A 23,709-nucleotide genomic window follows, 5' to 3' on the forward strand; every position below is an offset into this window, starting at 1 on the left:
CAGTTACATATCAATTTGAATTACATATAAAAAATGGGAAGCAATGGAAGAAAAAAAAAACTGTAGTTGAATTTTCAACTATTTTCTTTAATTTACCCCTAATTCAAAGGAAAAGTGAAAGAACAGGAGTTTACATTAAAGAAATGGATACGAGCTTGGTTGGTTGGCTTTCAATTCCCAATGTGGACATACCTGAGAAATCTCACTTTAAACACTTTACAAACTTTCACAATAACCACTACACTTGTACTCTGCATCCAGTGCTACTAACTGCAACAATTATTATACAAAAATGTTTGACACTACATACAAATACTTATCTCTTAGGAAGCAAAAAATTTATATATGACTTAACATTTTGTTTGTTCCAGTTTTTTTCTTAATGATTTGTTTGATCAATATAAAAAAATCTGTTGGAACAAAACTGCTTCAAGGACCTGCCTTTGATGCATAACATGTAAGCATGTCACCATAAACTATGATACCAGTAAGAAAATTTGAACTATGGCTATGCTCAGTTCTGTCTATATTAAACAGGAAGAATGCACTTATCCCTCTGTAGGAAAATGAGTTCTTCACTTAAATTAGTATAAGATATGGCTCGAGTTGAAATCAATCACATACTCCATAGAACTCCACTTCAGAAGAAAAATGACTGTAAATGACACTAGGAACATAAATCATTACCACTGGTGAATATAAAATATAACTTTCTACTTTTTCTCTTGTGAAACATCACACAATTAACGTAACTATATACGAAAGTTACTCCTAACTGTCTTCATTTTGTGTTTTTGATACCAGCACTAAAGTAACCTTGTACAGATTTTGAAATGAAAGAGAAGCAACATAATAGCGTAAATTATTACACAAGTTTATACATTTTATGCCGCAAATTAAATCGAAGTATTATTAAGGAACAGATGCATTATAGGACCCACCCTAAATATAAAAATATGTAAAGCAACGAGTTAGAAAGAGAAAGATATAGAGTGGTCATTGTGCCGCCATGTTTGAAGAAAATTGAACGGCCGTCGGTAATGAACTTATGCGCCCAAAACAAAGTGGGCGTGGTGATAACTGACATTAGAATCGTCAGCTGTCTTAATTTCGTTTGCATAAATCAGTTAAACTGAAGTGGAAAAACCTAGTATTTCGTCAAATACGTGCTAGGAACTTAATCTAAACTTATGTATGCTAAATTTAAAACACTTGAGCTATTCCTAGAAGGAATGCTTAAAAGAATAACCTAAGCAAAATTGTCATGTAGTATGACAAGAAGTCCTAGCAAATATACTCAAGAAAATGTTAATATTCCTAGGTTCTTTTAAATGCGACCTGCAAGATTGCCTATAAAATGAACGAGTATGAGTCGGATGATTTTATTAAATTGTTTTCCCAGTCTCTACACGTTGCAAAACTATTTACTATACCATAAGATATAGAATGAAAGTAGGCCCTATCTGTAGTAAACAACCTATACCTCCAAGCTTGTAACGTGGGTGAAACATGACAAAACATGCTTTCAATTTTTTTGTTACAGTAAAGTATAATTATTATCGAAATGTGAACGTGAGGCCAACAGCCGGCTGGTCTGTCTGAGCCTTTCAAGGGGTGGCACCACAGATAATTATTAGTGTATAATTGAGCACCCACGTACAATAATGGGGTAAGTAGTTACGAAATATATTCATACTTACCCCATTATTGCACGTGGGTGCTAAATTATGTTCTTTCATGTCCTTCCAGTCAAAATACTAACAACAATACGACCTACCCCAGAGTTTTGCGTTATTTTGGATGCGACTGTCGAAATACAATTTTAATATTTGATTGGTATTACTAGGTTTGAAACGGAATTGTAGCGGTTTTATCCGTATTTAGTTTAACTTTATTACTAGTGAACCATTTATTTGATTAATTGTTCCTCGTCGAAATAGGCCTACTTCTTATAAGCTACAGCTCATTGTCTTCTTGTATAAGCAGTAAGGACAGAAGGAGCAGAAATAAAGGATGCCGGTGACGAAATACAGTTTTAATATTGTATTGCTATTTGTTTTTCACTGGGTCTGAAACGGAATTGTATTGGTTTTATCCGTATTTAGTTTAAGTACATTACCAGTGAACCATTTATTTTGTTTATGCCGGGCATTGTTACACATTTATGCATGAAAAAAAATGCTGCTAATTAACAAAACTATGGACTTAACTTCATAAAATTTACATGAAATATGATATATCAGTTGTCTTGTTCCTTTTGACATTGCAGTTATATGCAGCACACACAACAGGCATGTTTTTTCTTCGTTTTTTTGTACTTCTCACCTCCGTTATACAACATTGTAAGCAGACGAATTTTTACAAAGGTGGGCGCTTAGCTCAGATCTGCCGTGTTTCGCGGTGGCACCGCAAAGAGCGCTGTACAGGACAACATGGCCACTCTATAGCCTTCTCTTTCTAACTCGTTGATGCAAAGCCACAAAAAAAGATCAATGGAAGTTGCGTTTCGATCAGTTAAATAATCGATATATATTGTTTTATTATGTTGCCAACCAATCAATATTGTTGTAAATTAGTTTGATCATAATCATGGCGGCAATTTCGAATGCTATAGTTAAATATAAAAAAGAAATGGATCGAATTCTCCCTCTTGATTTAAAATGTAAGTCTCGAAATGGAAATTATGGAATTATAAATAAGTTGTAAACTTTTAGTAGCTTTATCCATGAATAAAGACATGTAGGCTATGTTCAAAAATGCAGTATAAATGGAGTAGAATTAGTATTTTATAATATATTATAAAGATGAATATATATTTTTATAAAAAATAAGGGTTCGAATAGATCGGCCTACTAATCATTTCATAAAGAATAATCATGAAAACCAATTGTGTGACAATTTGAAAGGAAAAAGAAAACAGGATAAACGATGAACTTACTTTTATTGTTGTATTAATACCAATGTTGTATTGCTTGAAAGTTTAATGTTACTGTATTTAAGTTTAGCTTTGATTTGTTTCTTTAACTTTATTTTGAATAAAATTTAATATATTGTATAACAAAGGTGACTAATATGACCTTAATATCATTATTGTTGGTTTTATTAAATTATACATGTTTATAGTACTATGTATTTAGTATTGTTGAGATGGCATACTTGATATAATAATCGAAAATATACAATATATAATCGATACTGTGGAATACTCAGGGTGGGTCCTATAATGCATTAACAATGAAAAGCACTTCTGCATTAAAAGTTATTTTAAACGAAACTTTTGAATAGTCTGTGCCACTTTAATTACATTTATTTCTCATATACTGAAAAACGAAATATGAATTGAGCAGGACCATTTTCGAAAATTTTGTCATTTTTGTCCAAATTCTTAAAAAAAAAAAAACAATTGATACTTCATTTAATAGTTCAAGAGGAAATGCCATGCACAGTCTATATGACAAAAGTCACATATCAAAAAATTAGGAATATAAAAGCAGAAGTCTCATGGCAAGGCCCTGGACAAACTCTGAAAGTAAATATATTACTGATGCTCCGAGTAGTGAACAATATGCTTACTATTAAACAGGTTCACAAGCAAATTTAAGAACAGACTGGTCAGACCTAACCTCAAACTGTCCAGTGAAATACATGGAACAATGATCTATGAATTCACAGAGTATATTAAGTCATAATTCGTAGATGCAGGCTGAAATTTAGTTTTCTGTCAATTTTCTCATCGTTCTGTATTTCAATAAAAATTCAGTCTAGCAAAAATTTTAGTACCTTTTTCCATCTCCCTGAATTATTAGTATTGTATGACTGCGTATTCATAAACTCTTATAAGCACATAAAGATCAGCATTTTAGAATAGCTAAGAGTTCACTTGTGTAAAATAAAGACGTAAGTTCTTTAATTAAACAAGAGTTATTCGAAATATAATCGAATTTAAGGTATGTCTGTATTTTAACGATTACACACACACATGCATGGGCCACACAATATAGGCCTATGCTACTATTTTTAAATGAACATTAAATATATTGGCAAAAGGAATTGTCAAAATACAAAAAGAAAAGATTTCACTCACGCTTGTTTAACTGATTAAAATCCTCTTCAGTGAACCAAGAAAATTATTTCCAATTCACATAATTAAAAAAAATTCTGCTGCTATTATTTATAATAAATACATACCGTAAACTGGGGTTACTTTGAACACAGAGGAATCTTTGAACATTTTTTTCAGAAAATCATATTTAGGCTTCTATATGCTGTACTTGTTATAGACTGAGGTAAATTTGGTATGATAATGATTTTATGATAATTTACCTCCATCTATAACAAGTGCAGCATGTAGAAACCTAAATATGATTTTCTGAAAAAATGTTCAAAGTTTCCTCTGTGTTCAAAGTAACCCCAGTTTACGGTATCTGTTCATTCATTCTTTTGCTGAAGTGGGTCTATGTTATTTTCATAATTCAAACAAACTGTACCACATCCCAGAGATTTTCTGAATCTAATATCAAAACATATCTCAAATTCATCAGAACATCGACAGAACAACTCCTAGTTAAGCCTACAACCTGCCAAGTTCAATGCAGGTTAACCCTTCAAGTGCAAGGAACTGTCACAAACTCAAGGTGACTACTGCGAGAAGGCACCATTACAATTCCCTGGCACTCGAGAGGTTAAAGAGTAAGAAATCTTGACTAGTAATCTGAAAGCAGTTTGCGAGTGCTGCATTTTCTTGCACACGAACAAGTGGATGCTGCCTCATTGTAGACACAACTACATAGATAAAAAAAAAAATAGATATCGAGAAGTCTTGCAGTTGCGTGAAAGGTGAACGACTTTGGACAAAGGTAAGAAATAATATATAAAATACTAAGCTATATCAGTTGGTAAATTTCTTCACACTGTACTTAAAACATTCACTGCCAATACCTGCATAATTTTCATGTTCTTCAATTCAGAGCTCGTATTTCTAGCATTTGTAACAGAAAAAAAATATGTTGCATTAGAAAAATTACTCAAGAACCTGACATCTTATTTGAGATCTGCTTTTATACCATAACTAATAATCCAAGGTCATGCATGACATGAGAATCATCTTGAACTCTTAAAAATTAAACAAAAAGGGAATGCAAGACATTGTGAACAAACTCTAGATATGATGAATATATTAAATTGGCAAATCATGCTTAAAAATAAAACGTTGACTGCATACGGAGAAACAAACTGACTTTGTGACATTGTATTTCACCACTGCAGCCCGTAAGTGCATCTCAACAAAAGAACTTTACTGCAAAATTTAACTTTTAGCTTGTTACAGAAACTGCTATGAAATGACCTGGTACATCTGTGTTCTCACGTGTTGACCTTAGAACACACTATTCATAAAAAATAACAAAGAAAATAGATAATTAATATAACATTTCGTAACTTTTACAAAATCTTCAATACAGGTTTTTATGGAATGGCAGTGCATGTGTTAAGCAGATAGTCTTTCAGAGATAATGGAGCTTAGTCCTCACACGCCAATTAAGATGCACAAGAATATTAACTGCCAAATCTATAATTGTATATTAATAGGGCCATTACTTCGATTGCATATGCCGAAGTTTTTCCATTTTATTTCTTTAAGCTCTTATTCCAGTCTTGCATTAAGTTATCCCTTTTTTGGGACCAACTGAAAGAACATCTCAGAATTGAACACATCATGCAAGTGATAAAACTTTCTTTTACTCGAGTTTCACTCATAACCAATACACAACATACCACAAATTATATCCCATTGCTTACATCTGGGGCAACAGCTGGGAGCACGATGTACAAACAAGAGACTCCACCAGACAACACATTCCATAGCTATGAACACAATTCATCATGATTATCTCTTTTGGTGTTTGAACCATTGCACCATTTGTTGCTTGCATACGACTTTCTGTTAATTCAAGCAGGTATTTAACAGACCACATGCACTAATTCTGTGGAAGAATGTACTTTTACTTTTAACAAAGTAGCAATCACAGCCCAATTGAGGACCGTTTTTGCAAAACTTGCTAACTGAAAAAAACTAAATTTTACAGGAGAGACAAAACATTATAGTAAGCAAGTTTTGCTGTAACTCTCACCTATAGCTAAAAACAAGTTTTGAAAAAACGATCACACTTTGACACACTACAATGAAGAGAAATAACCCAATTTTACTAAGACGCCTTGAACATCATGTAGAGGCCTGCCTTATGTTAACGAATCCATCGAAATCTCAATTTTGCAAATTTTGCAGTTAGCAAGTTTTGCAAAAATGGTCCTCAATTTGTCTCTCATATAGTACCATAGCAAAATAATTAGAAAACACACAATATTCTCTATAAAAAGAAAACTGAGATAAAAAAAGAACATAATCTACTGAAATTGATGAATATCAATTAAGATTATAAACTAACATTTCTTTATTAAATATTTTTAATTAAGAATTATTAATTTTAATAATTCCTTTCAACAAAACAGCAGGAAGAAAGATATAAATATGTACAGATAAACCAATTCAGAAATAAACCTACTATGCCTTCGTTTAACATGTCAAAGATTCTGAACAAATATCCCTAATTAAAATTAGCTCTACATGCATGGTATTACATCTGGCGCCAGCGTTTTTGGCATGTGTTCCAGATATATAGTGCCCAGTTTGTGAGCATGTTGCTAGTGAAGCTGAGAATGGTACCACTTCCTATACACGTCACATCAGCCATTTGCAAACATAGTTGCCAGACTGATTGTGGCAAATGTAAAACACTCGCACTTAACATTCCCATTACTTATTTCACACGCCAAAAACGGTGACATGGACTATAAGCCAATACAAAAGCAGACAGTAAAATTCCGGGCACCCTTACTCTTAAAAAAAAATCCAGATTCTCATTCAATACGAGACAGAATGGGCTCCAGATCTATTCTGGAAATTGCGGTTAAGGATTAAGAACGTTTATAACACAGAAGGAGCAGAATTATAGTTACAGCTATGCGAACACGCAATATTATGGAAGAAATGAACAATGTAAATGAAAGTTCTTACAGCAAGTTGTAACAGGCAGCCCAGATATAAAGGAAAATTTGCAAGTAAAATAGTATAAGACTAGAAATGAGAGTATTAGATTAGATTGGACACCAGAAAACAATGATTACATGCACTGAAAAAAAAATCTGAGCATGAACATGAACTATTTGGTGTTAAGAATTTAACAAATAAATTGCAGAACACTTACTCAGAAATGTTGTAATTTTTATAAACATGTGAAATTGTTAAAATAAAAGAATCTTACATTATCAAACAGCCAATTTACAATAAAAAAAAACTTGAACAATTCTGTTCTTAACCCTACAAAGCACCATTTCCTTCATCATTCTTAGACATTTTAGCAAGTCAATGTCAGGGTAGTGCATGTGGCCTGCAGAAAAGAGAGAAGAAGACAACTGACAAAATATTAAAACAAAAAAACAGCTCCATGTGCAACATATAAAAAAGATCTACATCACATCAATAACAGATATATGAAATTTATATACAAGTACTTAATTGTTAAATTCAATAAAACATCAAGTAAATGCTACATATTCTCACTTGAGCATAGAACATATTAGATCAACACTAAAGTCTTCAGCTTGTCAGTCATACTCTGCAGGGAAAGAGAGGAGGGGAAAAAAAAGGATAGTAGGCCTGTCTGGATGTCACCACGAACAGCTGTGAATTGTAGCACACGAACAACCAATACATTCACCTTAAAAAACTTAACATTGCTAAGCAGACATTACTTATTCTGAAATAAAATGAATTCAATTGTCAAGAATATTTAGAGTATATAGTAAAATTGAATTGCTGTTTCCACTATCTTGTCATCTTCATTTGCAGTCTGACCATTTCTTCACAAACCTACTCTAAGAATCTGAATACTAACCCAGTCAATACCAGAAATTAAATTTACAGATCAACAGTTTGTCTATTCAAAGGAATGGAACTTTACGATACTCAACCCTCCTAATCAGCGGCGGTTCCTTTATATGAGCACAGGAGCACGTGAACACCTTAAAAACCAGTAATAATCACACATATTACTGTATTAATATTATTACATTTATTACTTTCCAATGTGCAATGACGTTCCTATATTTTTCATCTCGAGAGAATGTCCCGTTCGTGTGTCGTGTGTCTTTAAATCTCCACTGGACAGGTTGACAGCAGCTCGCACAATTTTTCTCTAGCAGGGTGAAATAGCCTGAGGCGAGAATATTTTCTGGTTTGTTACAATGGTTACAATAGCTCTGTTCACACAGGTCTTAACGTGCTAGTGACAGAGAAACAGAGATGCTTCATCTCCCTTGGGTCTGGCATCCTGTTCCTTTCTCCCTCTTTCCTCGTTTTCTCCCTTTACTCTTTCTTTTCAAAATACAGTTACGCGCGGGTGCTGATTCTGTTGTCTTTTGTTCAGCAAAGTAAGGAAAATACAAGCTGCAATGGTGCGTATTGAAAGTTGAAACAGTAACACTTTAAGTTTGGAGACGGACATGTGTGAAATTGTGTGTTAAATTAAAAGAGGATTAAAACATTCCTCCGCACCATGACAGAAGACCGATTAAGTACATTGGCTATGTTGGCAGTGGAAAAAAAACTTGTTAACGACATTAGGGACTTCAATAATAAAGTTATTGATAAGTTTGCATCTCTCAACACTAGGCGCATGGAGTTTCTCTACGAATAAATCTAGATCTTCAACACCATCTACAACAGCAGTGAAGGTGAGTCCTATGAATTAATTTTACTCTACTCTTGTTTAATGGTTTTAATTTTGGTTTATATGCGTAGATTTGGTACATGCATATTAGAACTGGTTTATCTCTGACGTGTGACTCAGCTATACGAGAATATGTCAGTGTGTTCATTACTAATTTTTTTTGTGAACACCCATCCAAGAAAGGCGCGAGCCGCCACTGCTCCTAATTAAATTCCACCTCAATGTAACCCCAGTCCTTCAACTTCATAATCAAGGTCTACTAAAAATTCTTCCACATGACTTCTGTGAACTTTACTGAATTTTGAATATCTAATCCAAAACAGTCCACTCATTTCTACAGGACGTTTCTAAATTGTACCAACAAACTTTTGGCTCGTATAAATAACCTTCTTTCAAACACTTATCATTAAGAAACCCATGGGCTTGGATGGTTTGTTTCAATGCAAGAGGGGTTTAATGCTACCATCCAGTTTGTTTACTCAGTCAGCGTAGTAACATTCTTCGACCGCGGTTGTTTATTCCCTGAGCTCGGTATCACGTATTAATCCAATTTGATTACTACCTGTGGTTTATAAAAAACCCCTGTTGACTCTGAAGAAGATCTTGCAACACGCATTATCTCGGCAGTAGTTGATAACAGGGAAATGCCTGGCATCTCTGAAAGGATAAGACGAAGTATGGCACGTCGATGCAATCCTTGTCTGGAAGTTAATGGATTCATCCTTCTAATTTAGCACTGGAGTGAGTGTTTTTTTCTTTACATTTGCTTTGTTTTGTGTTTTTCTTATTTTTGGGTCAATAAATTATGCCTGTAACATTAATGATTTGTTTATTCACTTTTCACGTAATTAATTACTGCAATCCCTTCCTGTACTATTGAACCATGTAATGATACAAATCCCTCTTGCTTTGAAAGTAAGTGTCACAGCTCATGAGTTCCTTAACAAAAACTGTTTGAAAAAAGATTATCTATTCGATCCCAAAGTTTGTCAGTCTAATTTAAAAGCACCCTGTATATTTACAATGTTATAGAAAATGTTTTATTTCACTTTTATCTATTGCAAAATTATTTTTTGATCATTTCAAATATATAAGCATGATTACAGTGAAGAGAAACGAACAGAAGCATTCGAAATGTGGATATGGCAGAGAATGAAACTTGTGAAGTGGACCAACAGAATAAGGAATGAAGATGTGTTGGAAAGAGTGGGTGAAGAAAGAATGATACTGAAACGGATCAGGAGGAGGAAAAGGAATTGGTTGGGTCACTGACTGAAGGATGCACTGGAAGGAATAGTGAACGGGAGAAGAGTTCAGCGCAGAAGAAGATATCAGATGATAGACAACATTGAGATAGATGGATCATATGAGGAGACAAGAGAAAGGCAGAAAATAGGAAAGATTGGAGAAAGCTGGGTTTGTAGTGAAAGACCTGCCCTTGGACAGAACACCGAATGAATGAATGAATGAATGAATGAATGAATGAATGAATGAATGAATGAATGAATGAATGGAAGCATAATTACATTATTTTCTTCCATCAATTTAAAGGCGACATTGAATGAAACATGTGAAGTGGACCAACAGAATAAGGAATGAAGATGTGTTGGAAAGAGTGGGTGAAGAAAGAATGATACTGAAACGGATCAGGAAGAGGAAAAGGAATTGGTTGGGTCACGACTGAAGGATGCACTGGAAGGAATGGTGAACGGGAGAAGAGTTCGGGGCAGAAGAAGATATCAGATGATAGACGACATTGAGATAGATGGATCATATGAGGAGACAAGAGAAAGGCAGAAAATAGGAAAGATTGGAGAAAGCTGGGTTTGTAGTGAAAGACCTGCCCTTGGACAGAACACCGAATGAATGAATGAATGAATGAATGAATGAATGAATGAATGAATGAATGAATGAATGAATGAATGAATGAATGAATGGAAGCATAATTACATTATTTTCTTCCATCAATTTAAAGACGACATTGAGATAGATGGATCATATGAGGAGATAAAGAGAAAGGCAGAAAATAGGAAAGATTGGAGAAAGCTGGGTTTGTAATGAAAGAACTGCCCTTGGGCAAAACACCGAATGAATGAATGAATGAATGAATGAATGAATGAATGAATGAATGAATGAATGAATGAATTAAGCATAATTACATTATTTTCTTTCATCAATTTAATTTTACAATTTAAATATTTTAATGCTCTGACTCCACAATATAAAATGAATTTACAAATTATTGACGCTTTGAAGTATGAAGAGTTCTGGAAGATATGTACAACTACTAAAATTATAATCAAATATGATGAACCACCATCTATAATTACATCTACATAACTGAACAGGCTAAACTTATCTTCAATATAATTTGAAGTGTAAAAAATAAGAAAAAAATCTCTGGCTCAAAGATCATAGTCAAACTTCTTTCAATAAAATGTTCCAAAATTGTTCTCGAGATTTACAATACTGAAGTACCGGTAGATTAAAGTCTCCGTATTTAGAGTTGTGTATGCACACCATGAAGTACTAATAGAAAAACTATTTTATTTTTATATTCCGTTGTTCACATTTCATCAAACACAGAACGTTAATTAGTTCAATAGGTGACAATGAGAGGGTTAGCTCAAATATCATTCCAAACATGTTTCCTGATTAAGAGAAGCAACATCTCAACACGAGGGAGGCATGTACAACCGAAATCAAGAGAATGGGTTAGTCTTCAAGATTCTTTCCTCAATATAATTACCTGTTGGTCGGAAGCACCAATTATTAACAACTGTTGATATGATTGCAGAGCATTGCTACCAAGTCCTATGTTCATAATGGGAAGCAAAATTCTTGTAAACATCTTCTACAAATGTAGATCCAGATATAAAAGTCGATTTACACCAAGATTTACTAAAAATTAAGAAGGCATTCACACACGTCATGACAAAATAGTGTAACAAGTCAATTATGTGAATTTCTATAATATCCTTTCGTAACTCCAAATATAATTTGACTTACACAACAGAAATTGATTTACACACTGCAGTACGTAATATTACATAATGTAATACCATTTTGATGAAGCCCTGTCCATATGCCTGCAATGGTATGGGAATGAAACAATGGGCATAATCACACGACTAGTCGTAACAGGAAGGCAACATTTCACTCATTGGCACAGTCAGTCCATCCGTCCACCCTCACATATAAGCTGCTTTGATAAGAAAATAAAATATATTTACTTAATATTATAAGATGCAGTCCTCACACCAGCCATTCGTGATGCAGCATGATACTACTAACAACGAATTACAATATTACAGACTACCACACAAGTGCCAGTACGATATGTGAAGCCATCTCATATCAATGAACATTAAGCTAATTAAATTTTGCATTGTGATTTTGTTTCCATTTTGTTCATGGAAGAGGAAAGAGGAAAAAGAAATGACCACTTGATGCAATCTGTAATTACACAATACTTCAGTTTCCTGAAATTTTCATTACTTAAACTTCCTCATTACACAATTTGCGGAAGAACTTAATCCAGGTACAAGTTTAGTACATTATTCACGACTATTATGTTTTAATAATCATTAATCAACTCTCAAGTGCAACTGCCTTACATTAAACAGATCGTTTGGTTACTGCAAACTAGGATAATCTAGGTATTTTTAAGTATTCAATATTAGATGGTATAAACACGACTTTTGCAAGGTAATCTTGAAGCTGGAGAATTTCATGTCAAGATATTCTTAAAATACTTCAACCAAAATCCTTAATTTTATATTCAAATTTACTCAAAGCTAGATGTATTCTTTCAAACTGAGAAATAAGGCTGGAGCCTTTGTGAATACAATATTTCAGTAATTAAATATTTACATACGGAATACTAAATAAATGTTACAAGAGAAAGAGTTCATCCAAAGGTTGGACTCAGGAAGAGTACCCAAAACGCTCATTGCATTTCCGCATTGAATTGCAATACTTAAACGTCGACGCAAATAAGTAGTGCAACGACGATCACCAGTAATGGAGATCAAAATTTGGCTGATTTGAGATACCAAAACTTTAGCGTCATGACTCCAAGGACTGAAGGTCTCCATAGCAAAGGGGACAAAGATATAATTGTCTAAAAGATGAGCATACTTAATAACTTTTTTTTTCACAGCTAATTCAGCAGCAGATGCTGTGCGTCTGCAGGTATTCGGCAAGTGAGATGGAGCTAGAGTGTCAACGAAGTGGAGTCCCAAATTAAAGATTTTCCTCTAGACCATGGAATTAAGGTAAGATCATTGGGCCGTTTACCATCCGCATGACTAATTTAGAAATTATATATAATAGATTCACATAAATGCTTACTCTGTAAATAAAATATTGAAATGCTTATTTATACATAGTCACTAATCATCTGTTTTGTATAATGAGGAAGTAAAACATCCATAAATTTATAGATTTACATGGTTTTGCTCATTTCTTTATGAATCATCAGCAGAACCTAAGACTATATACAAAAATATCCCAATTTATTTTAGAATACTTTCGTAGCTAGCAAGGTACTAAAAATCAGATTTAGATATATACATATATATCAGGACGAGGAAAAGGAATTGGTTGGGTCATTGGCTGAGAAGAAATTGACTACTGAAGGATGCACTAGAAGGAATGGTGAAAAGAGTTCAGGGCAGAAGAAGATATCAGATGATAGACGACATTAAGATATATGGATCATATGAGGGAACAAAGAGGAAGGCTGAAAATAGGAAAGATTGGAGAATGCTGGGTTTGCAGTGAAAGACCTGTCCTTGGGCAGAACACTAAGTGTAATGAAAACGATATATATTTGTTCAAAGTTATGTGAAAATGGCTAAAAATTAGCTACCAATCAATAGTTTAACAAAATCAAATTTTAATGCTTGAATACAGAACAAAACTAAAGATAACTGTTTGTGGATGCATGCAAATGGAAGAAAAAGTGGTGTGTGGTTTCAAAATACTGCAATTCCTTATTAGTAGTACAGTCACAACTATTTCTAACATATGCAAATGTGCCGTAATATAAAGTTTGAAATTACAAACTGCAGTACCGTGCTTGGGAGAAATGTTTTCTTTTAGTGGAGGCACAAACACGTTCAGAAACTATTGATCCCATCATAATATTTCAACTAATGCTTCATGGTACAATTTTTGAAGAGAAAAAATGCAGCTTATAGTGGTATGTATATGTATTCAGGCCCAAAAACAAAATATTGAAAGTTAAAATGGCACCATCATTTCTACTGTTTCTATTGCGTTACAGAGGAGTATTAGCAGATCTGAAGTTGATCTTCAATTTTTTTCGATAATTTTAACTAAATGAACCTGGTGAATGCCATAATTACCTGGTTCCAAAAAAAGAAAGAAATCTTCGATAACAAATCACATCTGACTATAATGGTAAAAAGTGTGAAACGATTTTATTTGTACTTATGATTGCAACTATCAGTTCGTAACACAAACTTAAAAAAATTACTTCCAGTCACATTACGAGATCATTAAATAACCGTTCCTTATCATATATTAGTGCCTATCTACTCGCTACTGAATTCTCGTTTCCTATATATTAAACACACATGTTGAGAAGCTTTGTCCAGTCTTTCCAATATACAAGAATCAACTATTATAAAGAATAAAGACATCTTGGCATTCTAGTAGGTTTATGTAACATTACATGACCACACCATATACGAGAGAGAGAGAGAGAGAGAGAGAGAGAGAGAGAGAGAGAGAGAGAGAGAGAGAGAGAGAGAGAGAGAGAGAGAGAGAGAGAAAGCTTCAAACTAGATTCAATAGTCATTTGCATTTTTTCTACTTACAACATTGACAATTTTAACACAAAATGTTCGAAGTAATACAAAATAAGTGAAAAACTGGTAATATACAATCACCTGTATGGAAATTCGTAGCGAAATAACGTCTTTAAAGCTCGAAAACACAAATTTTGAGGAAAGAAAACTCAATTATATGAATCTATAATTATCTCCCTTTTTTGTACATTGGTTTTACTATGGAATATTTCGGTCTTTCTGGGAAAATACCATAGTGCATTGACAAATTACATAAATTTCAGGAATATAACATATTAACGAGAAATAATCATGTATTGACTTTTCATATTGGAGTGTGTTTTTATATTTTACTCTTAGTTTCACCAAAATTCATTCTAAGCTATTGTGTTCCGTGAGCACTTATATTCCTTGAAAAAGAAACAAGGATATAGAGAGAGAGAGAGAGAGGGAGGGGGTGACAAATGATTTACCCATTTCTAATTTTAGAATGTTAATTAAAGGATTGATTCAGTTTTCAACACAATCCAAATGTAAATTATCTTATGGAAATACTTATGAAACAATGGAAGACGAAATGACATGATTTTAATGGAAAGATTTTGAAAATATTCGTTAATCGAATTACTGAATCTTTAAAACAATACTCACAAACAATGAATGAACTACCAGTATGTGTAAGTTTCACTATTCATTTAAAAAATGTGTGTGTGCTCACGATTCATCACATAATGCTAAAATTTCCGAATATTAAGAGTACAGGTAAAATAGAACAGTACATCAATTGTAAAAATGGTAAATTTTCTTTGAGTAGGTAATAATGAGATGGGAGAATTATACTGAGGAAAGAACGTGTACTTCATTTTTTATGTTCATAATAAATTTTCAAACTTTGTGAAAATTTATTTATTTTTTTTAATTAAAAACAAAAAAAATCTTTCAAATGACAGGTTATTGATTACACTAAAAGAGTAACAAATCAGTAAGTAATTCGTCAGCAAGTGTAATGATATTTTAAAAGCTACAAAACAAAATAAGGATAAATAAGAATAAAAATATTAGATTTGTTTGTGTGACTTTGAAGCTATATGCTATGTCAAAGAATTTTAGAAACATTTTACATTAGTATATAAGCAGCATTCTAATCTTCGTAATATCTACCGGTCTGTATATGTCGATTTATAAAAATGCCAAGACTTCTGGATCCTTTACAATCGTTCTTACAGCCTTGTATTAAACAAGCTGCTTACAACATATACAAAGATACCTGAAACAATTTGTTGTGGCTAGGAAAACCACAATTATTTTCTTTTGTAGAAAACTAGTAAAAGGGAACAGAAGCTCCTAATCAAGTGTGCATATAGAAGTTCATAATCAATACTATGATAATGAATGCAATATATACTCTTTCCAGCTAACATTACACACTCTATCCTCCCTCAAACACATCCAAAAAATTTCAGTCTTTTTCCTTTTAACAGTGATTACATTGCAACACTGTATCACAAATATACAATAGTTATTGGTTACAAGAGCTACGTATTTTATATCAACTTTCAAAATTTCCTCAATGTCTGACATGTAAAAATAAAAATATTAATAAGGATATAATAGCAATAATAATAATTATTAAAAGAGGATAGATTAGAGAAGCCACCTACACAACACTTTCCAGTAATGAACAGCCAGACATAAACTGCAGGTTGCATAGAATTGACAAATCTGGTCACCAGGGCATTGGTCACACTGCAGCAAAAGTCGCCATAGCCTTAAATCTGGAATCTTATCCAATAGCACACTAAAGCTTATCTGAGGTCCACATCAAGTCTTGTGACCAATATAATGTGATGCTGCACTTTTATGCTTATAAAATCACAAATTACTACAAAATTATACTGCAGTACTTGAAAACACTAAAAAGAGAGAGAAAAAAACTTTCCTTTGCCACTGGCAAACAGATTATTCTATATTTTTCAACCCTTATTAAAATGTTGAAAGCATAACCCCAGCCATTATACATAAAGATTTTTAACCTCCATACATTAAAAACTGTTAATAAATGTTAGTAAACTAACGTCTCACTCCTACCACAACATTCTTCCTCACTGAGAAATATGAAAACACTGGTAATTATACCCATCATAGTAATAAACATCTATAATTCAAAACTATAGAAAGTACATTATTCCCAGATGGTTTCATCATAGCAACACATGGAAAACAAAGAAAGAAAAAAGCTTCAACCTGGGTAACACCAAATCCCCGAGTCACGTCAGGACGAACCAAACATAATCATATACATCTCAGCCACAATGCAGCAAGCCAAGCATCGTTTCTGCCCCTGAACCTTCAACTCATTTGTTTCCATCTCGAACTTTTTTCTTTCACATTGAAATTGGTGTAAAAAGAGTAGCCGAGTTATTCATACAAAATGACTAAAAAATGTATTTGTCTGATCCTGCCAGCTTGTGTACAAGTAGTAATAACAACCACTAGAGAAACCATTAATAAAATAATCAGCATCTTCCAAAGTAGACGCTCACGTAACGATTGTCTGTCTAGTGACGTCAACAATGGAATGACTACAATAGTAAAATTCTTCAAAGGTGTTTTCATTAACAGTTCAAAAACCACTGTGATATTACTGAGAAGGGCAGTAGAGCCATTAAACCAGCATTTTGTACATCGTGAGAACTGCTCCGTCCAGAGACAAGCAGCTCTGCTGGTAACAACGAATTTCACCGACTGAACCCTGCTTTATTGCACAAATAAATTACTGACAAGACCTTTTGCTTTGCACAAGAGTTGTGCCAGACAACGGTTGTGCAAATCAAGCCAGGTGGTGCTAGTGAGGCAGTCCCCCCTGCATGTCTCTGAACGTCAGCTTGTGTCAAGTTCATACCTCTCCACAGCCACCCAGGGCGTGCTCCGTCATGCTGAGACAGAGCGACTCCAGACGAGAGTTGATTTCTGGATCAACAGTATTCGAGTTGTTCTCTGGAGTCGGACATTTAGTTCCGGGTCCAAAACTTAAGCCACTGAAATTGTTTGGCTTTGGTGGGGCTGAACGTGTCCTCTGCAGTGATGTATGCAACTGTAGAGGCTGCAATGAAACATTTATGGAATGTAGTATGTGAAAATACCAAGTCAGTACAATTACTTGGATATGCTGATGATATAAATATAATGCAAATCTAGCTTTTCAGGTAAGGCTCCCTGTAAAGCAGATTTGAATAATTTCAAGGGAAAAATTGTTCCGGGGCCGGGTATCGATCCCGGGACCTCTGGTTGAACGTACCAGCGCTCTGCCAACTGAGCTACCCAGGAACTCCACCCGACACCGTCTCAACTTTTCCCTTTATATCCACACAACTCGCGTGGGCTGATGAAGCGCCAGAGACCCACATGGAGTGCACACAAACTCTGTGTGACTTGGAATTGTGGTTTTCTGTTAACGTACACAGTGATGTATATATTACGCAAATCTAGTTTTTCAGGTAAATATAAATATAATTGGCAATCCTTTTCCACAATGTCAGAAGCTTTCCTTGCACTCGAAAGGAATGCCAAGAAAATGGGTTTATCTGTTAATGAAAAGGAAACTAAATACACGACATCTGACAGTAGCTATTTTAATAGAACTGATGTAAAAATAGGAGGATATACATTTGAATTAGTACACCAGTTCACTTACTTGGGGTCCATAGTCTAAATGAACAATGATGTTACGCAAGAAATCAAACAATGGGTCAAGATGGCCAATAGATGTTATTTTGGTAATAATAATAATAATAATAATAATAATAATAATAATAATAATAATAATAATAATAATAATTTCTTTATTTACACTGGCAGAGTTAAGGCCATAGGGCCTTCTCTTACACTCTATCAGATCACAAAGTATACAAGCAGTTAAAATTTAACAAAAAGTTAAAGAATAGAATATTAACATATTACAAAAAAAAAAATAATAATAATAATAGCATAATAAAATCGACACTAAACAACATGAAAATAATACCATAACAGAAAAAAAAAAGAAAGTAAAATACATTGGAATATAGTGAAAGCAACTCATTTAGTACAACTCATAGGTCTGATTCAACATATTTTTTTTTTATTTTAGTAGGTTATTTTACGACGTTTTATCAACTGCTTAGGTTATTTAGCGTCTGAATGAGATGAAGGTGATAATGCCGGTGAAATGAGTCCGGGGTCCAGCATTTGCTCATCTTGGGTTGGGGGGGAAAACCCCGGAAAAAACCTCAACCACGTAACTTTCCCCGACCAGGAATCGAACCCGGGTCACCTGGTTTCGCGGCCAGACGTGCTGACCATTACTCCACAGGTGTGGACGATTCAACATATGAAGAGCAACATATTATCAAGATCTGTGACGGTCTCGTTACATAAGACCAGTACTACTGTATGCCTGTGAAACGTGGACTATGAACAAATTCTCCAGTGTTTTGAAAGAAAAATATTGCACAGAGTTTATGGCCCAGTGTGTGACAGGGGTGTATGGAGGAAAAAGTATAACCAAGAATTGTATTCTCTATGAAGATGTGGAAGTCTCTAAATACATAATGTTAACCAGGCTAAGATGGGCAGGACACCTGATAAGGAAGGAAGAGGCAGAGAGAGTAATGCTAACACAGCCGGATGGGACAAGAAGGAAAGCAAGGTCGAGATCGAGATGGATTGATGGAGTGGATGGTGATGCGAGAGCTCTCGGAGTGGGAACTTAAAGGATGGTAGCTTTGAATCACGATGGCTGGAGACGAGTCCTTGAGGAAGCCAAGACTCAGCAATGAGTTGTAGAGCTACTGATGATGATTATGTGAAAATGTCATGAAAAATGCCTTTTTTCTTTTAACTTCCTCATTATACTTACTTACTTATGGCTTTTAAGGAGCCCAAAGGTTCACTGCCACCCTCACATAAGCCTGCCATCGGTCTCTATCCTGACAAAGACTAATCCAGCCCCTACCATCATATCCCACCTCCCTCAAATCCATTTTAATATTATCCTCCCATCTATGTCTCGGCCTCCCCAAAGGTCTTATTCCCTCCGGTCTCCCAACTAACACACTATAAGCATTTCTGGATTCGCCCATACGTGCTATATGCCCTGCCCATCTCAAATGTCTGGATTTAATGTTCCTAATTAAGTCAGATGAAGAATATAATGCGTGCAGTTCTGCGTTGTGTAACTTTCTCCCGCTATACTGGAGAATTACCACGGTAGCTTTGAACCGTGCCGTTACATTTACCACTAAATTTAACTACATAATGTTGCCAACATAAGAACATGATTTTGGTGTGTGGTCGTTAGAAGGAGAAATTTGTTTCTTTTTCTCTCTACCTCCTTCGTTCTGAACATTACTGAGAGGTAGCACCACTGTTACTCTCATCTATTGCAATGATTTTTCCCTGGACCACCAATTTGCTTGGACGACATTTCTATATAGAAGATTAAGACAGATCTTACAAGCGATCTCCAGTTACTAACAGTATGGTCATTAAAATTGTGTGTCCATTTTATCTCGAACTAAAATCTCTCTCGCATTTTCTTTTGTTTCATCACGGCCAAATGGATTTATCTCTTCAGTATCGATGTTTCTAGTCAGTCATGGCCTTTATGACAGTTTTTGTTTCGTAATATTGAGACAGTAATATAATTAAAATGGTGAATAATTTCATGGTCCCTAAAAGTTTTTTTTTCTTTTTTTTTTTTTCGTAAAAGGCTAGGTATTTTCTCTAGGCCACAAATAAAACTGCAATGCGGTCATAATTATGTACTTAATGCTTTGGTGAACATTAACCGGAAATTTACTTTCCGTTATTTAAATGATATTCTGTGAACCACACCTTTTTCCTCTTTATTTCGTTGTCATAACCTACTTTAAGATCTTACTACATAAGCATTTTCTTTTCGTGCATTCAAAACATCGTCGTTGTACTGCATAAATCTTGCACTTGACTAATAGAGTGATTTATTTAAGAATATAGTCGCGAATTTTACTACCACCATTTCGACTGTCTTCTGTTTGACACGGCTCGGTACGGCCTGGTGACTAGTGGCCAGCGAGTAACGTCCACTATCGACATTGCTCTGCCGTGGGTATTATCCAGTTGTTCCCTTTCTCCATCTTCCTCGTTATACAAAGTATAATTATGCACAAGAAATATGAAAATAACTTTAGACATTCAATGTACAGTGATTTCAGCAAAAACAATTGTATGTGTAGTATTCATATTCAATTTCAATTCAACTGGAAATCATGTATACCAGTAGCGGCAAGGACTATAATGCACAAAGTGTGCTACCTGTAAGGACTGTTTACATATCATGTGTCGAGTACGATGGAGAGATGAGTTTAGTGAGCAAGGGTTGAACAACTGTGGCGGTGCACCATACATGTCGGAATTTAGGAATAACTTCATTATTGAAAAAATCTCAATAAGTAAACGAATTGTGTCCCATCTGATTTATTTGCAGTACCGTAGTACCAGAAACAAACCAGTCCATGTGTGTACAATAATTATTGTATTTATTGTATTTCGTCTTATCGGGGTTTTACTGTAATTTCTCCCAAAAGAATAGCACGGCGTTAGTCACTGTCAATCAATGCTCTGACATTAACCCAGACCTATTGACCAGAAGTTCCAATTCCCATACTGCAAGTGAGGATGAATGTGATGCATAGCTAGAGATAAGGGAGTGCCTTTATAACCTATCTCTATAATATAATTTTAATCTTGAGTGGTTTTAGCACAGGTGCATATTGTATTTGACAGTTTTTTTTCTGAATTTTAGGATAAAAAAATTGGTGTGCGCGTGATATTTGATGACGTAAATACGGTATTTTCGTGGTCTTACATTTTCACGGCAAAACTAATTTCGAGCAAAATTTAATTACAACGTTTTGTACCTCTTCGGTTTTAAAATATGATCGTGTAAGTGTGGAAAATGTATAAACGAAAAACATATAACTGAAATAAATTAACATGAAAAGTACAGGAATTTTGTATTGTATTGTATTGTATTGTATTTATTAACATTCCATGGTATTCATACATTGCTTCACAGCTAGAATATGGAACAAGTCAAAAAACTTAATACTATTATAAAATCTTAATTTATAGTCACAGTCTAGATGAAATATATACAGACGAGATTTACAATATAGTCTACTAGCAATTTCATGAAGTGTTATTAAGTGTCTTGAATTCACCTACAGAATTTAAGGCGTGAGAAATTAGGTACTTCTTTAATTTGGCCCTAAATAATCTTATGTTTTGAGTTTCATTTTTTATATCGATAGGGAGGCTATTAAAACTTTTTACTGCCATATAACGCACTCCTTTTGATAGCACGATAGACTTGCCCATGGAGTATGAAAGTCATTTTTTGACGTGTATTTATGCTATGAACTGTTGAATTAGTTACAAAGTTTTCACGATTACATACAAGGAAGATTATTAATGAAAAGATATACTGACAAGCCATGGGCATTATTTTTATTTATTTTTTTTAAATAGTCCTACACGATTCCCTAGATTTCGCACCTACTATTATTCTAATTACTCTTTTTTGTAATAGAAATATATTGTTACTATCTGTGGAATTTCCCCAGAATATTATTCCAAAATTCATTACCGAGTGGAAGTATGCAAAGTATATTGTTTTTAAGGTATTGATATTTACTATCTTTTGCATAGATCTAATAGCAAAACAAGCTGAATTTAGTTTGGGGGTAATTTCTTTAATATGATTTTTCCAATTTAACACATTATCGATTTTTAAGCCAAGAAATTTGGTTGTTGTTGTTTCTAATAGGGATCTATTGTTGATTATTGCGCTAGAAATTTGCGAGGTTGAATTTGGACAGGATTTAAATTGAATTATGTTAGTTTTGTTACAATTTAATACCAATTTATTGACTGAGAACCAGTCACATATTTTGAAGAGAATTTCTTCTGTTGAAGATTGGAATGTGTTGGAGTTACTGGCTGTAATTACTATACTTGTGTCATCTGCAAATAATATGGGATGACCTACTTTTTTTATTAGGGGGGGCAAGATCATCTATAAACACTAGAAAAAGTAAGGGACCTAATATTGAGCCTTGAGGAATTCCATTATTAATAGTTCCCCATGTCGAGGCAGATTTCATAGTTGTATTGATTTCAACTTTCTGCTTCCTATCTATGAGATATGAGTGAAACCATTGGTGTGCAACACCTTTAATTCCATAATAATCTAATTTATCTAGCAGCATTTTATGATTTATACAGTCAAATGCTTTGGATAAATCACAGAAAACCCCTCCAACTTTTAATTTTTTATTAATTGCCTCCAGAACTTTGTCAGTTAAACTAAATGTTGCATTTTCTGTGCCTTTATTTTTCCTAAATTCAAATTGCTCTAGGACTAAAATGTATCTTTCTAGACGATGATATAATCTTTTATATATTACTTTTGCCACGACTTCAGAAAAAAAACGTAAACGTGAGACACATATAAATGAAGTTTTACTGCATTAACTCACCTCTGGCAGTGTGTCCTGCAGACTCGGTCTCTTGGCCATGAAGGACACACCAGCCCCCACTGAACTCCCCATGATGGACAGGCTGTTTCGGTGCTGCTGCTGCTGCGGCTGTCCAATGGCAGTCGGGGTCAGTGGAGTGCTTGTATTTGAGGGATATACAGTTGTGAACCCAGAAGAAGTCTTGTTACTTGTACCACGCTGATGGTAGCTGCCACAGCCAATTGGCTGTGTGGGAGGTGGTGGAGGCGGTGGTGGAAACCTTTGACCACGGCTTCCATGCAAATGGGAGTGGGAGTAGCCATTCGTTGTCCCAGATGAGAACTGACTTGGATGGTGCCATCTGCAACAGTAATCAAACTCTTAACTAACAAAAATATTATATTCTCTTTGTCGCAAAAGTTCATGCTTTCATCTTTAATTTCAATATATGTGTGACACAGTAAAAACGATCTCTGGCAAGAAAGACTAGAAAAGGAACACTATTTAAATACTATAAAGCCATGGCAGTACCTATGCTGATGTACGGATTTGAAAACTAGGCACTGAATA

The 23,709-nt window shown here is 34.3% G+C and overlaps 1 protein-coding gene across 3 annotated transcripts in view; it reads right to left on the reverse strand.

Moving 5' to 3' along the window:
- Positions 1-10,515: 10,515 nt before the first annotated feature.
- smg (sterile alpha motif domain containing protein 4 smaug) overlaps positions 10,516-23,709 on the reverse strand; it is a 200,910-nt gene continuing 187,716 nt past the window's right edge. For all 3 annotated transcript variants that reach the window (XM_069834060.1, XM_069834059.1, XM_069834061.1), the window contains exons 10-11: positions 23,161-23,500; positions 10,516-17,705 (exon numbers count right to left, since the gene is read on the reverse strand). In XM_069834060.1, coding sequence (XP_069690161.1) covers positions 17,499-17,705; positions 23,161-23,500 — 547 coding nt within the window. In that variant the 3' untranslated portion in view covers positions 10,516-17,498. The remainder of the gene's footprint in view (positions 17,706-23,160; positions 23,501-23,709) is intronic.

The sequence above is a fragment of the Periplaneta americana genome, chromosome 8 (assembly GCF_040183065.1).
Source record: "Periplaneta americana isolate PAMFEO1 chromosome 8, P.americana_PAMFEO1_priV1, whole genome shotgun sequence".
In the NCBI taxonomy this organism is placed as follows: Eukaryota; Metazoa; Arthropoda; class Insecta; order Blattodea; family Blattidae; genus Periplaneta; species Periplaneta americana.